This window comes from Schistocerca serialis, chromosome 4 (genome assembly GCF_023864345.2).
Source record: "Schistocerca serialis cubense isolate TAMUIC-IGC-003099 chromosome 4, iqSchSeri2.2, whole genome shotgun sequence".
In the NCBI taxonomy this organism is placed as follows: domain Eukaryota; kingdom Metazoa; phylum Arthropoda; class Insecta; order Orthoptera; family Acrididae; genus Schistocerca; species Schistocerca serialis.
The window spans coordinates 628,030,337-628,045,820 of NC_064641.1; the positions used below are offsets into that span (position 1 = coordinate 628,030,337).

General features: G+C 38.1%; 2 protein-coding genes across 3 annotated transcripts in view; one reads left to right on the forward strand and one right to left on the reverse strand.

Annotated features, from left to right (window-relative positions):
• Positions 1 to 3,282: 3,282 nt before the first annotated feature.
• LOC126475450 (D-aspartate oxidase) overlaps positions 3,283 to 15,484 on the forward strand; it is a 245,700-nt gene continuing 233,498 nt past the window's right edge. The window contains exons 1-2 of one of the 2 annotated variants that reach the window (XM_050103315.1): positions 3,283 to 3,543; positions 3,670 to 5,857. In XM_050103315.1, the coding sequence (XP_049959272.1) occupies positions 3,391 to 3,543; positions 3,670 to 4,752 (1,236 nt within the window). In that variant the 5' untranslated portion in view covers positions 3,283 to 3,390 and the 3' untranslated portion in view covers positions 4,753 to 5,857. Of the gene's footprint in view, positions 3,544 to 3,669; positions 5,858 to 15,484 lie in introns of those variants that run through there. The other variant, XM_050103316.1, reaches the window with a different exon arrangement.
• LOC126475448 (DNA replication factor Cdt1) overlaps positions 9,185 to 15,484 on the reverse strand; it is a 97,089-nt gene continuing 90,789 nt past the window's right edge. The window contains exons 10-11 of the mRNA XM_050103313.1: positions 14,030 to 14,231; positions 9,185 to 10,501 (exon numbers count right to left, since the gene is read on the reverse strand). Of these exons, the coding sequence (XP_049959270.1) occupies positions 10,338 to 10,501; positions 14,030 to 14,231 (366 nt within the window). The 3' untranslated portion in view covers positions 9,185 to 10,337. The remainder of the gene's footprint in view (positions 10,502 to 14,029; positions 14,232 to 15,484) is intronic.

The following is a 15,484-nucleotide window of genomic DNA, read 5'->3' on the forward strand; positions in this document are numbered from 1 at the left end:
TTCTAGGCGCTACAGTCTGGAACCGCGCGACCGCTACGGTCGCAGGTTCGAATCCTGCCTCGGGCATGGATGTGTGTGATGTCCTTAGGTTAGTTAGGTTTAAGTAGTTCTAAGTTCTAGGGGACTGATGACCTCATAAGTTAAGTCCCATAGTGCTCAGAGCCATTTTGTCTGAAATTTTAATCATTTGTTTGTCTATACATATACAGCTCATATACCGATTTCCTAACTTCCATACCATTCGGATAACTCCTTCGTGGTGCGTCTTTTTATTTTTTTATCTTAGAGTGTATCTACGAGTGTGCGTACGGAGCTATTTAAAGCAGAACGACCACATGAAACTAATCGCAGGTAACGCAGATGCCAGAATGAGATTCACTGGAAGAATCCTAAGAAGTGTATGTCAGGCACAAACGAGGTAGCTCACAAAACCCTCTGGGATCTCTACCAGATAGGATTGACAGAGGGAGGAGACAAGATCTCAAGAAGAGCACCGTGTTTCATTACAGGTTCATTTAGTAAGCACGAAAGCACCACGGGGATGTTCTTTCAACTTCAGTTACAGAGGCCTGTAGAGAGATGTTGTGGATTACGTTGTGGTTTACTGGTAAAAATTCCGAGAGTTGGCCAATATATTGCTTCCGCCTACCTACTACGTAGGCAAAAAAACGTGAAGGTAAGATGAGAGAGATTCGACTCACATGCAACGTAAACCAGCTGGAACATGAAAGGGTTGAGCGAGTGGGAGGGGGTGAATGACAGTGGTACGCAAAATACCCTCTTCCACACATCGTAAGGTGGTTTGTAGTATATAGATCTAGATATATGTGCTTTTTGATTAACACATGTGTGCATTCGATTGCACTATAGCGTCTAGAAACACGAGGCCTATTCTGGAAGAAAGGAACGATCAGTCGCGAATTGAAAACCACTGTGGAAAACAGTGTCTCCCGTCAAGTAGGGGTACCTGCCGAGAGATTTCGCCTGATTTCATGCAACCCCATATAACGTAACTATAATGCAGTTCCTTCTTCATGATAGTTGTAGCCCCACACTGCAAGGGAAATGAGGACGCTCCTGAGGCGTTTACGATGGTAAGTGTTTGATGACCCACGATACCGATTGGTTTTACTATCTTTTCAAATGAACAGCCAGCTTTGAAGACAACATTTTGGCACAGACAACCAGCTGCAGTCCAGCGTAGAAAATTGTCGGAAAGTACAGGAGGCTGCCCTCTATGATAAGGGTATTAGAAAGTTGGTACAACGCTACGACAGATGTCTAAGTCGTAGCGGCGACTATGTAAACTAGCTAGAATGTTTTGCAAATAAGACAGTTTTAATTTTGATTGCGGTTTGCATTTCGCCACCGATCGTTCCTTACTTTACGAATAGCCCTCGTATATAACGTTCTTGCCATTTGGTCTTGGCTATTTCAGGAGCAATCGTAGTTGCAGGAAATTCAGTCCAATCTTTTATTGTGATCGCTACTTCCCAAAAGGCTTTTAATACCGTACTCTGAGAAACACTAATATTTCTGCAACGCGACACTGAAAACTATGGTCTCCTCTTGTCGTAAGAAGACCCTCATCTGTTATTCCACTTTTAGGGCTGCGCCTCATGATTCTGTTGTTGAAATAATCATTACACCATTTTAAATTTACTGTCTTGAGTCTGTGCGCAAATTAGAGTTCCACAGGCCCTACATATTTCATAACACTCCCCCGTGCTGAGACGCGAACTGATGTGGCTTAAAAGGATGTGCGAGCTGCGTCTCATTTGTACGAGTCGCTGTATACTAGCTACTCAGCAACTGGCCTTTCAGTCTTCATGTGCATGAAGTAGTCTACCTACAAATTATCGAATTGGATTTTAGATCATGACAGCTTCCAAAAATACTGATTATACTGCAGCTGTAGTTGACAGAGCTTTAACTATCAAATTACCATTGTTGGTCATTTGAGAAATTATTCTCATTTCCTCACTGAAATTTTCTTCAGGAGATTCGGTGACATTGAGCGACACGGAAAGCTAATAACGAACAGTTACCCCGATATTTATCTTTCACAGAGTCGAACAAGGGTCCATAGAGAGAAAATATTTAATACCATGCTCCATGGTGAGATCGGTTAGCCACAGAGGAAACGCTGTCACACATCGATGCTCACTATTTACGAGCACCTAAGTCGGACTATAAACACTTACAAGACCGTGACGGTGAGTGCGAACTCACAACTTCGCGAAGGCGCGACAACAGAGGTCAGATTTTGAAGGTCAAAAATCAAAACAGTCCCTTGAGACCAGTGTTCGCAGACCTTCCTCCAACAAGCAAAAAAAATAATATTCTGAAATCATTATTACTTCAAATTCTTCGTGTAACGACGAAGCGCGATGTACTTTGCTGCAATAGTAGCCTACTAGAATTTTTAGGCGCCAGCTGTATCCACATACTACTGTAACAGTTGCGCGTATTTGGTGCAATCTGATTTTTTCCTTAGCTTTGGTTATCATACCTTTATTGCTAGTCAATAAGCGTTAAAATCGCTTCCAAAATAATAACAAGCATATAACATTAAAATAGCGTTACTGTGATAACTGGTATATCATCACTTATTTGCATATCTTTCGTTGGCACTGGTCAAGCAAAATGCAGCAACGAGTCTAATCTAAACAAAATGGAAAATACAATTCGAAAGCGCTGCTAATCACATTTACTAAAACTTTCTAAACTGTCCGTTACGTTATCTACACGGCGTAACATGCGCAGAGAAAAAGAGAACCAACCTGTCGGAGCTGCACAGCTTTAGCGGCGCCAGGTTCTATTAAATAAGAGCAATCAGAACGAAAATAAAAATTCTTCAGTAACGACAGCAGCGGCAGCACTCCAGACGACCCGCCCTCTGTCGCAAGGACGCAACAAGGTCGCTGTCGCTAGCAGACGACGCACCGAACAACGCGATGGGGTGAGAGCTTGACCCAGCAAACACAGCACAAGGAGTAGCGCCACGGTCGCAGCGCGTCCGCTGCTACAGAGCTGCGTAACACAGCCCACGGCGCCATTTCCTTAACAAACTGTGAAAAGAAATGGGAGATGCAGTTTTCTGCACTTCTCGTGTTGACAACTACTGGTCGAAGTGCAATCGACAGAACTGCCGATATCCTAACCCGCAACGACATAATCCAGGGTTGGAACCAAAGTTGCTCATGTTGCTGACACTTACTTCGCTCCTGGAGTGTATAGTCTTTGAGACGCAAGAGCCCAGACATACACAATTGACAGATGCACTGGCAAAGTGGGCGTCGTAGCTGTGTGAGTCCGATGAACAAGTTTCCCGTACGCGGAGCTCCTCCCCGTGATCGCAGATATGTAGTGATTTGAGAGATATGAACAATGCTGCATTTAAATAGACTCCCTGGTATTGTGTATAATAATCGCTATCGCGCTTTAATATGCTTGCTGTTGATCATAATAGCAACGTATTATCTAGTTCAATGGGGCATAATGTGTACAAACGTAGAGAGCTGGCAACATGTTGGCAAACTGGTAAGTCACATTCTGGGATCTCTTAGTGACATTTATTTTTCTCGTAACTTCCCAACTAATAACTAACTATATATTAGCTTACATACATCTAATAATTCTCTTTCTTCTCCAACCAAACTAACATAGTGCCAACTATACAGAAAAGGAGAAGCTACCGGTAATTTATGCAAACCTCTGTGCATAGACAAGCAGATTCGTTCCCTCAAGTGCCACGCTTTTCATGCCGGAAAGGAAGCAGTCTTCTCGGCCGACTGGGAGGGAACACGTCTCGTATTTAAAACTTCGCAAAGGATAAAGGATGAATACACGGAACCGGTAACTTGGCTCAAAACTCGCGGCCTAGAAAATTACCCAAACGAAGACGAATTCAAGATGATGATTCGCGATGTTATCGCTCTGAAATTAAATTTGTCAATATCAAATGATCAGCTGAAAAGGCTCAGTCGTTTAGGCTTCTCCAAACACAATGATATTTCCGAACGGCATAATGAAATGAAAAATATTTGGGCTCTGTTACAGGATAATGAATATCTGTGCTCAGTTTTGTATGCCGACAGGGATCTATTTCCACAACTGATAGGCACATGTGGGCCATTTTTCGCTGTTGAATATGTGGAACCCATTAAAAGTGCACCAACAATATTATCACTGTCTGACAGCCGTGATGACTGGGCTGGTCGGGTGAAAATGGCAGTCATGGTTATGGACCTACTAGATGAACTAGATACAAATCTGCCTGAGCCTTTTCACTTGTGTGATGTCAAGGTGAGTCACTTCGGATTGACAAAGGGTGAACAAAGAGTCAAGTTTTTAGACCTAGACTCCGTTTTGCCACGTTCAGTTGTGGGGCATATCACTGGAGGTGGACAGCAATGTACAAAGCATGAAGACTGTGATTACTTCGATTGCCGTTCCAAGTGTAACCTCAAGAAATTGCGCTGTGATGCTCCAGTGGTGAATAACAATTTACAGATAGTGTGTGAAAAAATTTTTCTGGGATGGACATTATCAAATACACTTGTTCTACCTGGACTACTAATGTCAGAACATACTCCTCCCTCTTTAGCAGCTTTGCTTCGCATTTGTGCTAATCCAGAGCATAAGAAAGAGGGGCTTGCAAGGGCACCTGCCTCAAGGGATGTGCAAAGACGACTTTATGCAACTTTAACTGAAATGCGAAATATTCTTGACAATGATTTATTTGTCTGAATTTGTTAACTGTTTTCTAAATACCATTTCCATCCTGCTTGTGTATATGTGGTCTTAACCTCCTCCTTGTGTATTGTGTAGACTTTTACTGGAAGAACTGAGCAGGATTAACATATACATTCCAGTGTCCGTATGTAAATGAAACCACAGAGTGCTGCATAATGCTGTTAGCTAATGATCTAGAACAGTGTGCATAAAAATGAATTAAAAATGTGTTTTGGTATTCATACATTCTAACCAATGTTTTGCAGAATTGGAGACTGTTCTAAAACTGATTCATAAGTAAGACAGATGGAAACACAAGTGTGTACTAGAAAATAAATGTTGCAGATGTATCTTCATATGTTTTACTGCAAGAGAAATTTTATGATATATTACTAGAAAATGTGATGGGAGTTATTCGGCTACTAAGGACTGTGGTACTAATTTCTGGGCAACAGCAGTGCAGAAGTTAAGTCAGAGCTTTTGGTACGTCTGTGTGTTTTCATGGTACCTCTATTGCAGGTATAGTGTGCATAACAAAGATTAGCTGTTAGTGTATTAAAAATGTATGTTATCTGGCTTAGTTATGATTTAACAGTTCAAGTACATGCCTACTTCTGACAAAAAGGTCCCCATCCAGCAGACAAATCAACATCAATATTTTCTAACACTAAGACATACTGTAGAGACAGAGATTTAATCCAGTATGTTGGCAGACGAGCCCGAGGACAAAACTCTGCCCTCCCGCCATTTTTATGCAGCTGACCATGAACCAAGGATGAAATTTTTTATAATGGTAGAACTTTAAAGGCCTAACATTGTTTCAATGTGCCACTGTGATTTTGCAACCCCAGTTTCAAGGGCAAGTGAGTAGTCTGAGGTTACAGAAATGACGTGAAATGAGCTGGTGAGCAAAAGTGTACAGTTGATAGTAGTAAATGTGTGAGAACTAGAAAAGCATGGAATTAATTACAGACTGGTGTGGCACACAGCAGGATGCAAACCTTTTGTAACCATTACGACAGCTTACTTGAATGTCAGATCTCAAGCGACCTTGTGTACATGTTAAGTGACTGGAGTATGAGCAAGTGAGTGCAAGTGCAGCGCTCTCTCTCTCTCTCTCTCTCTCTCTCTCTCTCTCTCTCTCTCTCTCTCTCCCCCCTCCCCCCCCCCCCCCCCTCATAACAAACATGTAGGTAACACACACACACACACACACACACACACACACACACACACACACAAGAATCTGCTTCCCACGAAACTCTCTTCCACTACTGTAATATGTTGTGTAACAGTATTTACTTTCCCCTTCCTTTTGCTAAGTGCACCTACCTTTTAGATCATTAGTACCCCTACAGTCTGGTGCTATGCTATTGTCATTTCTCACTTTCATGCATGCGGGTTCTTAACTTGTGTAACTTTTTTCAAGAGGTACAGTATAATTGCACTTTCACTGTAGCTGCTGATTTTTGTTATTAACGAAGATTAATTCCCTTATCGTGCATCATGATATTTTCAGTTGGAACTACACTTTTAGATAACCTTTTTCATGCTATGATAATCATATGGCATTAACCTGTCCCCTACCACACCTCTCTTATTTTTGAGATGAATCTTACTCATTCCCGAAGGATTCTTTCACTCTGCACAGGAATATGGGCTGTTTTGAAACTTTGTCAGATTTATTTCCTCTGGTCTGGAGGTCAAAAAGTTGTTTTTTCTGTATCTGTGTAGCTCGTTTTAATCTTCATGAAACTTGATACAAGGACCATTACTTATTTTTGTAAAACAGTATAGCATACCGAACATGTTTAATAGGCTACAATACTTTCATATTATATCAAAGTACTTACGGACAGTTGAAGTCATCTTGATGGGAATATCCAACATTTTATGCAATTGTTTACTTTAAATTTTTAATGAATTACTTATGTGGAAAGAATGAGATATGTAAGAATATTCACTTTTCAACATTTTTCGAAATTCTTGGCATTTTATTTTAAGGGTTCTTCTCTACTACTTATAAAACATGAAATGTATCAGCACAGATATTTACTAAATTTTAATTATTATTTCTGCATAAAGCTTCATGTTTTCTTATAAGTTAGAATATATGACAAAGTTGGGATTGTTTTGTTTCCCAGGTAGCTCTCCTTCAACATACTTGCTTACTAATGCAACACGGAGAAATACAAGACAATTTCACAGTTAAAGATTGTAGCAACTAATAAGTCATAGAGATTTTTTCCAAATAGTTATGCATCACAAAGTCTTTCCTGTGCTTTCTAATAACTGACAAACTTTTTAGTATATTGTTTGTTCTAAAATACATTGGAATATTAATGTATTACATAACACATTGTTTCATATTATAGCTCGTGTTTGTACCACATAAATTTGCAATTATGGGAAAGTTAGCAAAGCCAAGTGCAGTACAAACATCAAACCAGCGGAAATAATTTCAAAGTAGTATTTATCAAAGCATGTATTACCCTCAGTGAGAATATAAATAGAAATAAATTACCTTAAATTGTTGCTATCTTATCCAAAGTTAAATGTAGTTAAAAACCAATGTCTGCATATCCAAATACTGAATAGTACATTAGAAAACTGCAAGACAAAATATCAAAAGCATTACTAAGTTTAGCTTTATACTATTGCAGATAGGAAATGTACCAATTTCATGATGTTTATTACCATACCAGTTTCACTATAAATGTGCACGCACGCACACAACCGCGCACGCAGTCCTAAGGGACCAAACTGCTGAGGTCATTGGTCCCTAGACTTACACACTGCTTAACCTGACTTACGTTAACAACAACACAGACACCCATGCCTGACCAAAAGCTAAATCATAATCTTTTCGTTGTACCTGTCTGAATTCAACGTTTAATCTTTACAGTTAGTACCAATCCATTCTTTTCCTTATATTGTTGATATTGCCACCCGGAGTTTCCATTGTAACATGATTTTCCCTACTTGAAAAAAAGGCACAAACATTACATTGATTTAATATAATCCATTATGGAGTAGAGGTAGCAGTTACATTGATATTGGAGCTATTACATTTTGAAATCATTCTGCTAACAAATGTCATAAAATTGTAGCTGCATGGTTGGTTTCCTTTTTGTATGAAATTGTGTATTACTATCAGTGACTGCATGGAAATGCAGCATGTGTTCCATTTTGTTGCCAAAATAATGCAGTAATGTATCTTGTGATAAAATGCTGTCACCAAAATTCTCCTTAAACTATGCGGAATGTTACTTAAGTCATTTGAAAGGTAAAAAAAGACTGCATCAACAGGTGTCACATCTGCTGATACAAACTGCAACACTGTCTTATTGCTCATCACAATCTCACATTTTTATAATACTGTTTGCTAGAGGTTCACAGTTGCATATTGAAACATGTTATTTGCATGGGATAAAGCCAAAAATTATTTTGTACAGAAATTGCTCCTCAATGGAAACGAAAAATTATTTCTGGTTCCCTGTAGTGTGCCTAATGCCTCAAACTAGTCAGATATCCAGTTCAGGGATAATAACTGAGGCTGACACAAATATCTAAGAAGAGTATTTCCAGCAGCAACTGAGTAGGCTATGTTTGCTGTTCTGACTTAAGTCTTGTTTCACAGCAGTCATACAGTCTCTGCTGGTAATATTTTTGAGAGGGAGTGTGTGCTGCTATACACTTGGGATGGGGCAAGGTTTATAGAGAATTGAAAATCTCTATCCAGATATGTTACCATAATGCACAACACAAAGGCCAGACTGGTTCCTTCAGACTACTGCTGCTGTCCAGCCCCCTCTAGCACGCATATATATTGTGGCTAATGATTTTTTTTTAATTATGAACAAAGCACTGAAGTTTATGTACTCTTCCTTGTGATGTTACAAATGTAATCCTTAACCTGCACAGTTTAATTGCATTCAGTTACACTAAATAATTATGTCTGCTTGAACATAATAGAAGTAGAGGATTATGAAGTGCTGCAATTATTTCATATTGCTGTCTTTTACCGTGTGAAACCTAATGGTATTAACCAAGCTATTGACTGAAAATGGAATTTTTAGAGCTTGCCAAGTCGTGAGGTATTATGACTAGTCAGGGCACACACACATGGATGATTGATTGCCTGTATGTATTTACTTTGTTAAATGTTCTTATGCTGGTCCCTCAGTATTCAACAATGTAAATGACAGACATTTTGTACATGCTGCTGTTGAAGTGAAGGAAAAAATGGTACTAATACATTCTGAGCAAAATGTACTGCCTATATGTATCAAATAAAGTACATTTTACCTATAACTACAGTGCATTTTTCCCCCCTTCAGCCTCATGAAATTTATGCATAAACAAGGAATTGCGTCAACTGGTATACCCCCAGGCAATTATTTCAACTGACTGCTGTGTCTAACTTCATCTGACAATAAATGGTACATCAAATTACATAATGTCTTTATTTGCAAATGACTTTTTTACAGTCCAAAGTAATTACAAAATAGAATAAGCTAAAAGTTTTGCACTTCAGTCTTATTTTACAAAGTGTCGCTACGATTTGAAATGTGTGTGTGTAATTTAAACACACTCGATTCCACAAACTAGTGGGAAGTGTTGGTGTCAAAAATATTCCACATACTTAAAATATGTGCCAATCTCTCACAACGAACTTAAAAGAAGGTGATGCGTATGAGCTATATTTAATTACAGCTCATAACAGTATATTATGGAAAAATAATTGCAACAGCAAGTTAATTATAAGTACACAGATAAATGTTTCACTGATGAAACTTGCGTAAGTTGTCAACTTAATTTTACACTGCGGTACTGCACTAAAGATCCATTTGTAACAATGGAAAACTGGCTTCATAAGGCTATAAAAAGTTGTGGTACTTTCACATCATGAAATGTTTAACAATGAATGAAATACAAACATGGTAAAATAGTTTTAATAAAATTAACTGAACACACTTATTTTTAACAAGGTATTGCTAATGAAATGTCACTTTATTAGCAAGCAGATGTAAGCCTAAAACCGATTTAGAAGGAAGTTATAAATTACTTGTACTACCTCTGGAATAAAATATTCTTACAAATGTTTCAAAAATCATTTGATTACAAATTTTTCATCTTTACTATAATATAGAAGAAAAATAAATATGCACTTTTATAAAAATTACCTACTCCATCCTCTCACAAGTAGGCTGGTTCCGAAGTTACCAAAATAGAAAAATGTAAATGACAGCAAACACAAAAAGAGACTTGATCTTACTCAGACAGGAACAATGGTGACTTTAAAAAGAAACTGTGTGAACAATAAATAAATTTATATGGTGAAAAATACACAGTTCATTAGCATGATCAGTTCTAAAAGGCTTTATTTGAAGTCTCAGAACTAACAAGTTCACACTCCTAGGAGAGATAAACACCACCAGAATGACTGCACGACATTTATCTATACAAATATGATGTACGTTTTCATTACTTTATCCCTTCCCACATGTGAATGAACACAATACATGTAACAACATCACAAGTAACATTGTGGCCTATGATTTATACCACATGAGACACACAGAGAAATGTCTTATTGCTTACAATGAGCTTTTAGTTTCTGCTAATGTTTCCAAGCGTTTCATCACTTTAGACATGTCACCATTCTTTGACAGCCTCAAATACTTAGATGTCCTTACCAGCTCAAATTCAACCCAACCTGGCACACTTTTGATCAGCAGCTCAATGTGCACCTGAAGCTCAGCTGGAAGTAGAACAAGTAATGTAGGGATAAGTATCATATAACCCAATCTCACAGCAAAATATATCATGACATAAACATTGGTTCTACACAGTATGAGCATGTTGTTTAATCGTACAATAACCAGTTACTTATGTGTCTACTCAAGGCCCCTTCCAGTATAGTTGTCTTTTTAATAAGATATTTCTTTAACCTTTGGAGTGAGCAAATATTTTAGTAACCTTTATGTACACCCAAGTTAGTTCTTGTGCACGGCAATGCTTTCTTTGTCTGACACGCACAGCATTTTAAAACTGGAAACTACATACTTTTAAGCAAGCAAATAGTTGGTGTAGCTCGAATCAGTGGAATAAGAGCTGTTTTGCTTATAATATGCAAATAGTTTCTATGGCCATGGTAACACAGGTACAACAGCAGTTGCTCCATGAAAAACATGAAATCTTGAGAAGCACCTCTATGGAGTGTGGTACTACTACAGAAGAGAGGAAGTGGTGCAGCAAAGAGTTGTGTATAATGTAAGGATGTGCGACTTTCTTAATTTGAAGCACATAAGTAGAATCCTTACCATTTCAATCATGCAACTAATGACTCCAGTCCCTTAACCATCTCCTCGAAAATGGCTCTAAGCATTATGGGACTTAACATCGGAGGTCACCAGTCCCTTAGACTCAGAACTACTTAAACCTAACTAACTAAGGATATTACACACATCCATGCCCAAGGCAGGAGCCGAACCTGCAACCGTAGCAGCAGTGTGGTTTGGGACTGAAGCGCCTAGAACCACTCTGCTACAACGGCCAGCTCTCCTAGAAAGATATCATACATAAGGTGAAGAATTAGTCCTCATACATTACGGAAAGGAGACGAAAATTGGGGTTTAATCTCCAACAAAGACAAGAATACAACATACTGAGCACAAACTCAGATTTGCAAAGGCTGGAAAAGGAAACTGGCCTTATATAGTCAAATTAACTATTCTCACATTTCACTTAAAGATTTAAGAAAATCACATAAACCTAAATCTGGGTAGCTGTGTGAAGATTTGAGCCCTACTCCACCATAATTTGACACCAATGCCTTCACCACTATGCTACCTCGTTTAGTGTACACACCATGAGTATGCATTAAAGTAGCAGAATGAATGTCCTGTATGTTAAGTATCTACTTTGCTGGTTTCCAAACCAACTCTGAACACTTCCCTATTTCTCAAACAAATACACTACATTAATTGATTCTTCTCTATTGGGATTGGTTGTTGACAAACATGTCTGTTACAAATATAGCCCTGAGCACATCAGTATAAATCAAACCAAAAAATAAAAAAATTCTCTGAAACAAATCTCTCTCCCATGGACACAGACATCTTATGCAGTATACCGTATTTACCTGATAGTGAGATGAGGGTTTTTCCCAAATTCATCATTCAAAAAACACAGGGTCATCTCATATTCATATATTAAACTATTGCTGCAGAGGTAAACAATTTTAAGTTGTTTAGTAGAGTATGCGGGAGTTACTTACATTTACAGATGAAGCTTTGGCTATTGAGGTCATGTGCAGCGCTAGTGCAAAGGAATGCAAGAAACTATGGACTAGCCACTACAATAATCTGTTGCTCCAGTTAAAATTTGACAATTTTGTGGAACACAGGAGGAAACAGCACAAAATTCTATCGTCTTACAACCTCTTGTTGTATCTGAACAAGTTTGCAATAAAAGTCCTCATAAATGTATGGATATCATGTACAAACCTTAATCGTGCCTTTTACATAAATGTAACATTGAAAAGTGGAAGTATGTTGGTTTTCAAAAACCATTACTAGATTCTGAACCCAGATCACTACTTTGTTTGATTATGAGAGACTAATGATTTACCAAGTGGGTTGCAAATGAGAAATTTGGTCAATGTTCACACATTAGAATGCCTACCAGAAAAACATTACCAGCTTTTAATCAGTTTTAGAACATGATGCTGACAATAAGATGAAACAAGAAGGAAAATTACTCTAGAATGAAATATCTAACAAATGAAACAAATCATATTAAACTGACTGTTACTGTTGTCATGAGGATAAATTACAGCGGTGAGACCCATCATCGAGACAATAATAACATCTGTCAGTAGATTGCAGGACGAGTGAAAGTTCAAAAATTGGCCTGAAACATGATTGCTACCTTTTATTCATGTATTAGTTGCTGTTGTTACATATGACTTGCACCCTAGAAGATACTGCAGTCTGTGTTTCACACTTATTTAGGCACAGGGTTACAGAAGGATAAGAGGCGGAACAGTGATACCAGCTTGACTGAGTTCTAGGTGAGTGCAGGGAGGGGAGTTGTGAGCAGGCAGCAAATTACATCGTGCTGCCAAGCACTGGAATCTATACTGCGTACTTTGGCTTTTTAGGAACATCTACCACATTTAGATTGTAGTTTGCCTGAGTCCATTTCTGGTCATAATTGAATTGACTTAAAGTTGGACAAATACTCTACAATAGTATTCATTTCTGCAGAAGATGGTAAAAGTGTAGATATGGAGCAAGGACATACAAAAGTGTTTGAAAACTGCAATGCTGTCAGCACTCACCGTGATGTATGATGGAAACAAGAGGGGGTTTGTCAGCTGCTGTTCCTACGCAACCAACAGAAAAGCAGCAGGCAGACGATAAGCAAGAGACATTGTAACATCCTCAGGTCGGCTGAGAAGTGGAATCTGATATGTATTTAAACAAAAACAGCTGTGTTCTTAGATGCCAGTGACCACAACGTGAGAAAGCACAACATATTTGAAAGAAACTGCAAAATATCTGCAATGACGCAGTAATAAATTTCAGCTATGCTGTTAGGGTGAAGATGATTGAAAACAGCGATACCACTGGGTTGGTTAGTGAAAAAACAAATTTTTGTTATATTCTGTCCTGGATTTTCCATTGTCTGAGTTTGTAATTTGGTTATTCAGAATATGTTAAAATAAATTTTTCTCAAGAAGCCTGTTAAAAAAAGGAAGGGCATCTTATACTAGGGTAAATACGATATTTAAAAAGCAACTGCAGTGTTTATATAAAATCTATAACATTTCAAAACACAAAAACTGAAGGAGAAGCTAAACCCTGAAACAATATAACACATGCACCAGTTGATAGGTGTCTGTTTCTCAACTGCCACACTGCATCATTTGGGGTAGGGCCGATACAGGTGATGCTGAAATCTGGAATTTTCTGAATTTAAGATGAAATGGCAGCCAAATGTAAGAAACACTAAAAAGATTCTAACTGGGGATAAAGTCATGCATCACTACACAATACTCATCTAAGCATTTCACTTTACTCAGTCTCGTACTTATGTCATGAAGAAAGACCTTTGGGCTCTACAAGCATGAACCCACATTTTTTCACATTAATTTAGTGATGGAACAGCAGACGCCGTATACAGGCCCAATAAGAGCACTGACAGTGTGATTCAGAAAGTAAGGTTCTGAGCTATTGTCTTCACTACAAAAAGATTTTACTTCAACTGTAGTTCATGTACTTACATGAAGAAAGATTTTCTCTTGTACTGTCTCGCAGCTTATCCAGGACAAGCTCCACTGGTAAAACTCTCCTGCGTTCCGCAACAAAGAGAGTACGTAAAATACGAGCTATTTCAGGAAGCCTAGTGTACCTTACTATTTCTTTCTCTTCTTCTGGTTTTATAGTCATTTCTTTAAGTGTCTTTGCTGCTTGTTTTGCTCGAACCTAAAATTGAAGGGAAGTACTGTATTAGTTCTTTCAAAATAGCTTGTGCAGCAAAAAAATTAATGTCAGATAGTAAACTGAGTGGCAGTAAAAGTAAATCCTTATTACACAAAGAATCAGAAGCGTAACCCCCCCCCCCCCCCAACCATTACAAAAGTAGAATTATGTACAACACCTTTTTGACCTATGAATAAAACCTATTACAGACATTCATAAGATGAGACATCAGTAGCATTAATCCCATTTAAATGCTCTTGACAAGTAATGACTTCAGTTCATATTAAGAAAAAATGAGTGAACTGTAAAAAGGTAATCCTAACTGGGCGTCAATCAACACCCTACAAAGATTAATGTGGACGTGTGTTGACAATTTTATGTTGAATAAAATCTGAACTGGTATCCATCAAATAACGTTACGTACCCACTAAGCTTGGGCTTCAGTACTGTGTAAATGGCAAATTCACAACAAAAGAAAACAAAAATAAATTGAAGGCTACCATTGAATACATACATAGATAGCAAACAAGTTTAAAGCTTTCAAAATCTTAGAAAAAACTCAAAGTTATGAGTTGAACTTTGTACCTATGATCATCACAATTTCCATTCTCAGGTAAGAGGCACAAACTAAAGAAAATAAAAAAGATTAGTATTTAAGAAACTTTAGAGGCAAAACTTTTTTTTTTGGAATGTTCATTTCCCTTTGATTTGTAGCACTCACTCACAAATTTCCACTTTATAATTGACAGCTTAGAGCAATAAAATTACAGGTTAGAAAGAAATGATAAATAAAAGCCAAATTCAAGACTCATAAATTAACGAGACAACCACACACTGTGGTACCAGCTACGTAGACGTATATATTCTCAAAAACGGCCAAATCCAGGCTTAGTACTGCTCCAATTGAAAGCTTTGCTGTACAGTTATTGTCTTTTTTATGTAACTTAGAAAATGAATGCATCTGTGGCATCCATATGGTTTGTAGAGCCATACAACATTGAGGGACGAAAACATTTTCTTGTAAGTTACTTCTTCTGTTGTAACATGTCACATCAATCATATTTAATGGAACAAAAGATGCTAGCCAACACCTAGGAAAACTGTAATGTCAAGACAGGTATGTGTAGTTGAATTAAATTTTCTCACATACATGAAATGTATTTGAGGGTCTGATGGTGAGTCATGCTCAGACAGGATAATGGTGAGACGACAGCTCGCAATAAGCAGGAAATTGAAATTGAGTCATGGCCCGGCAC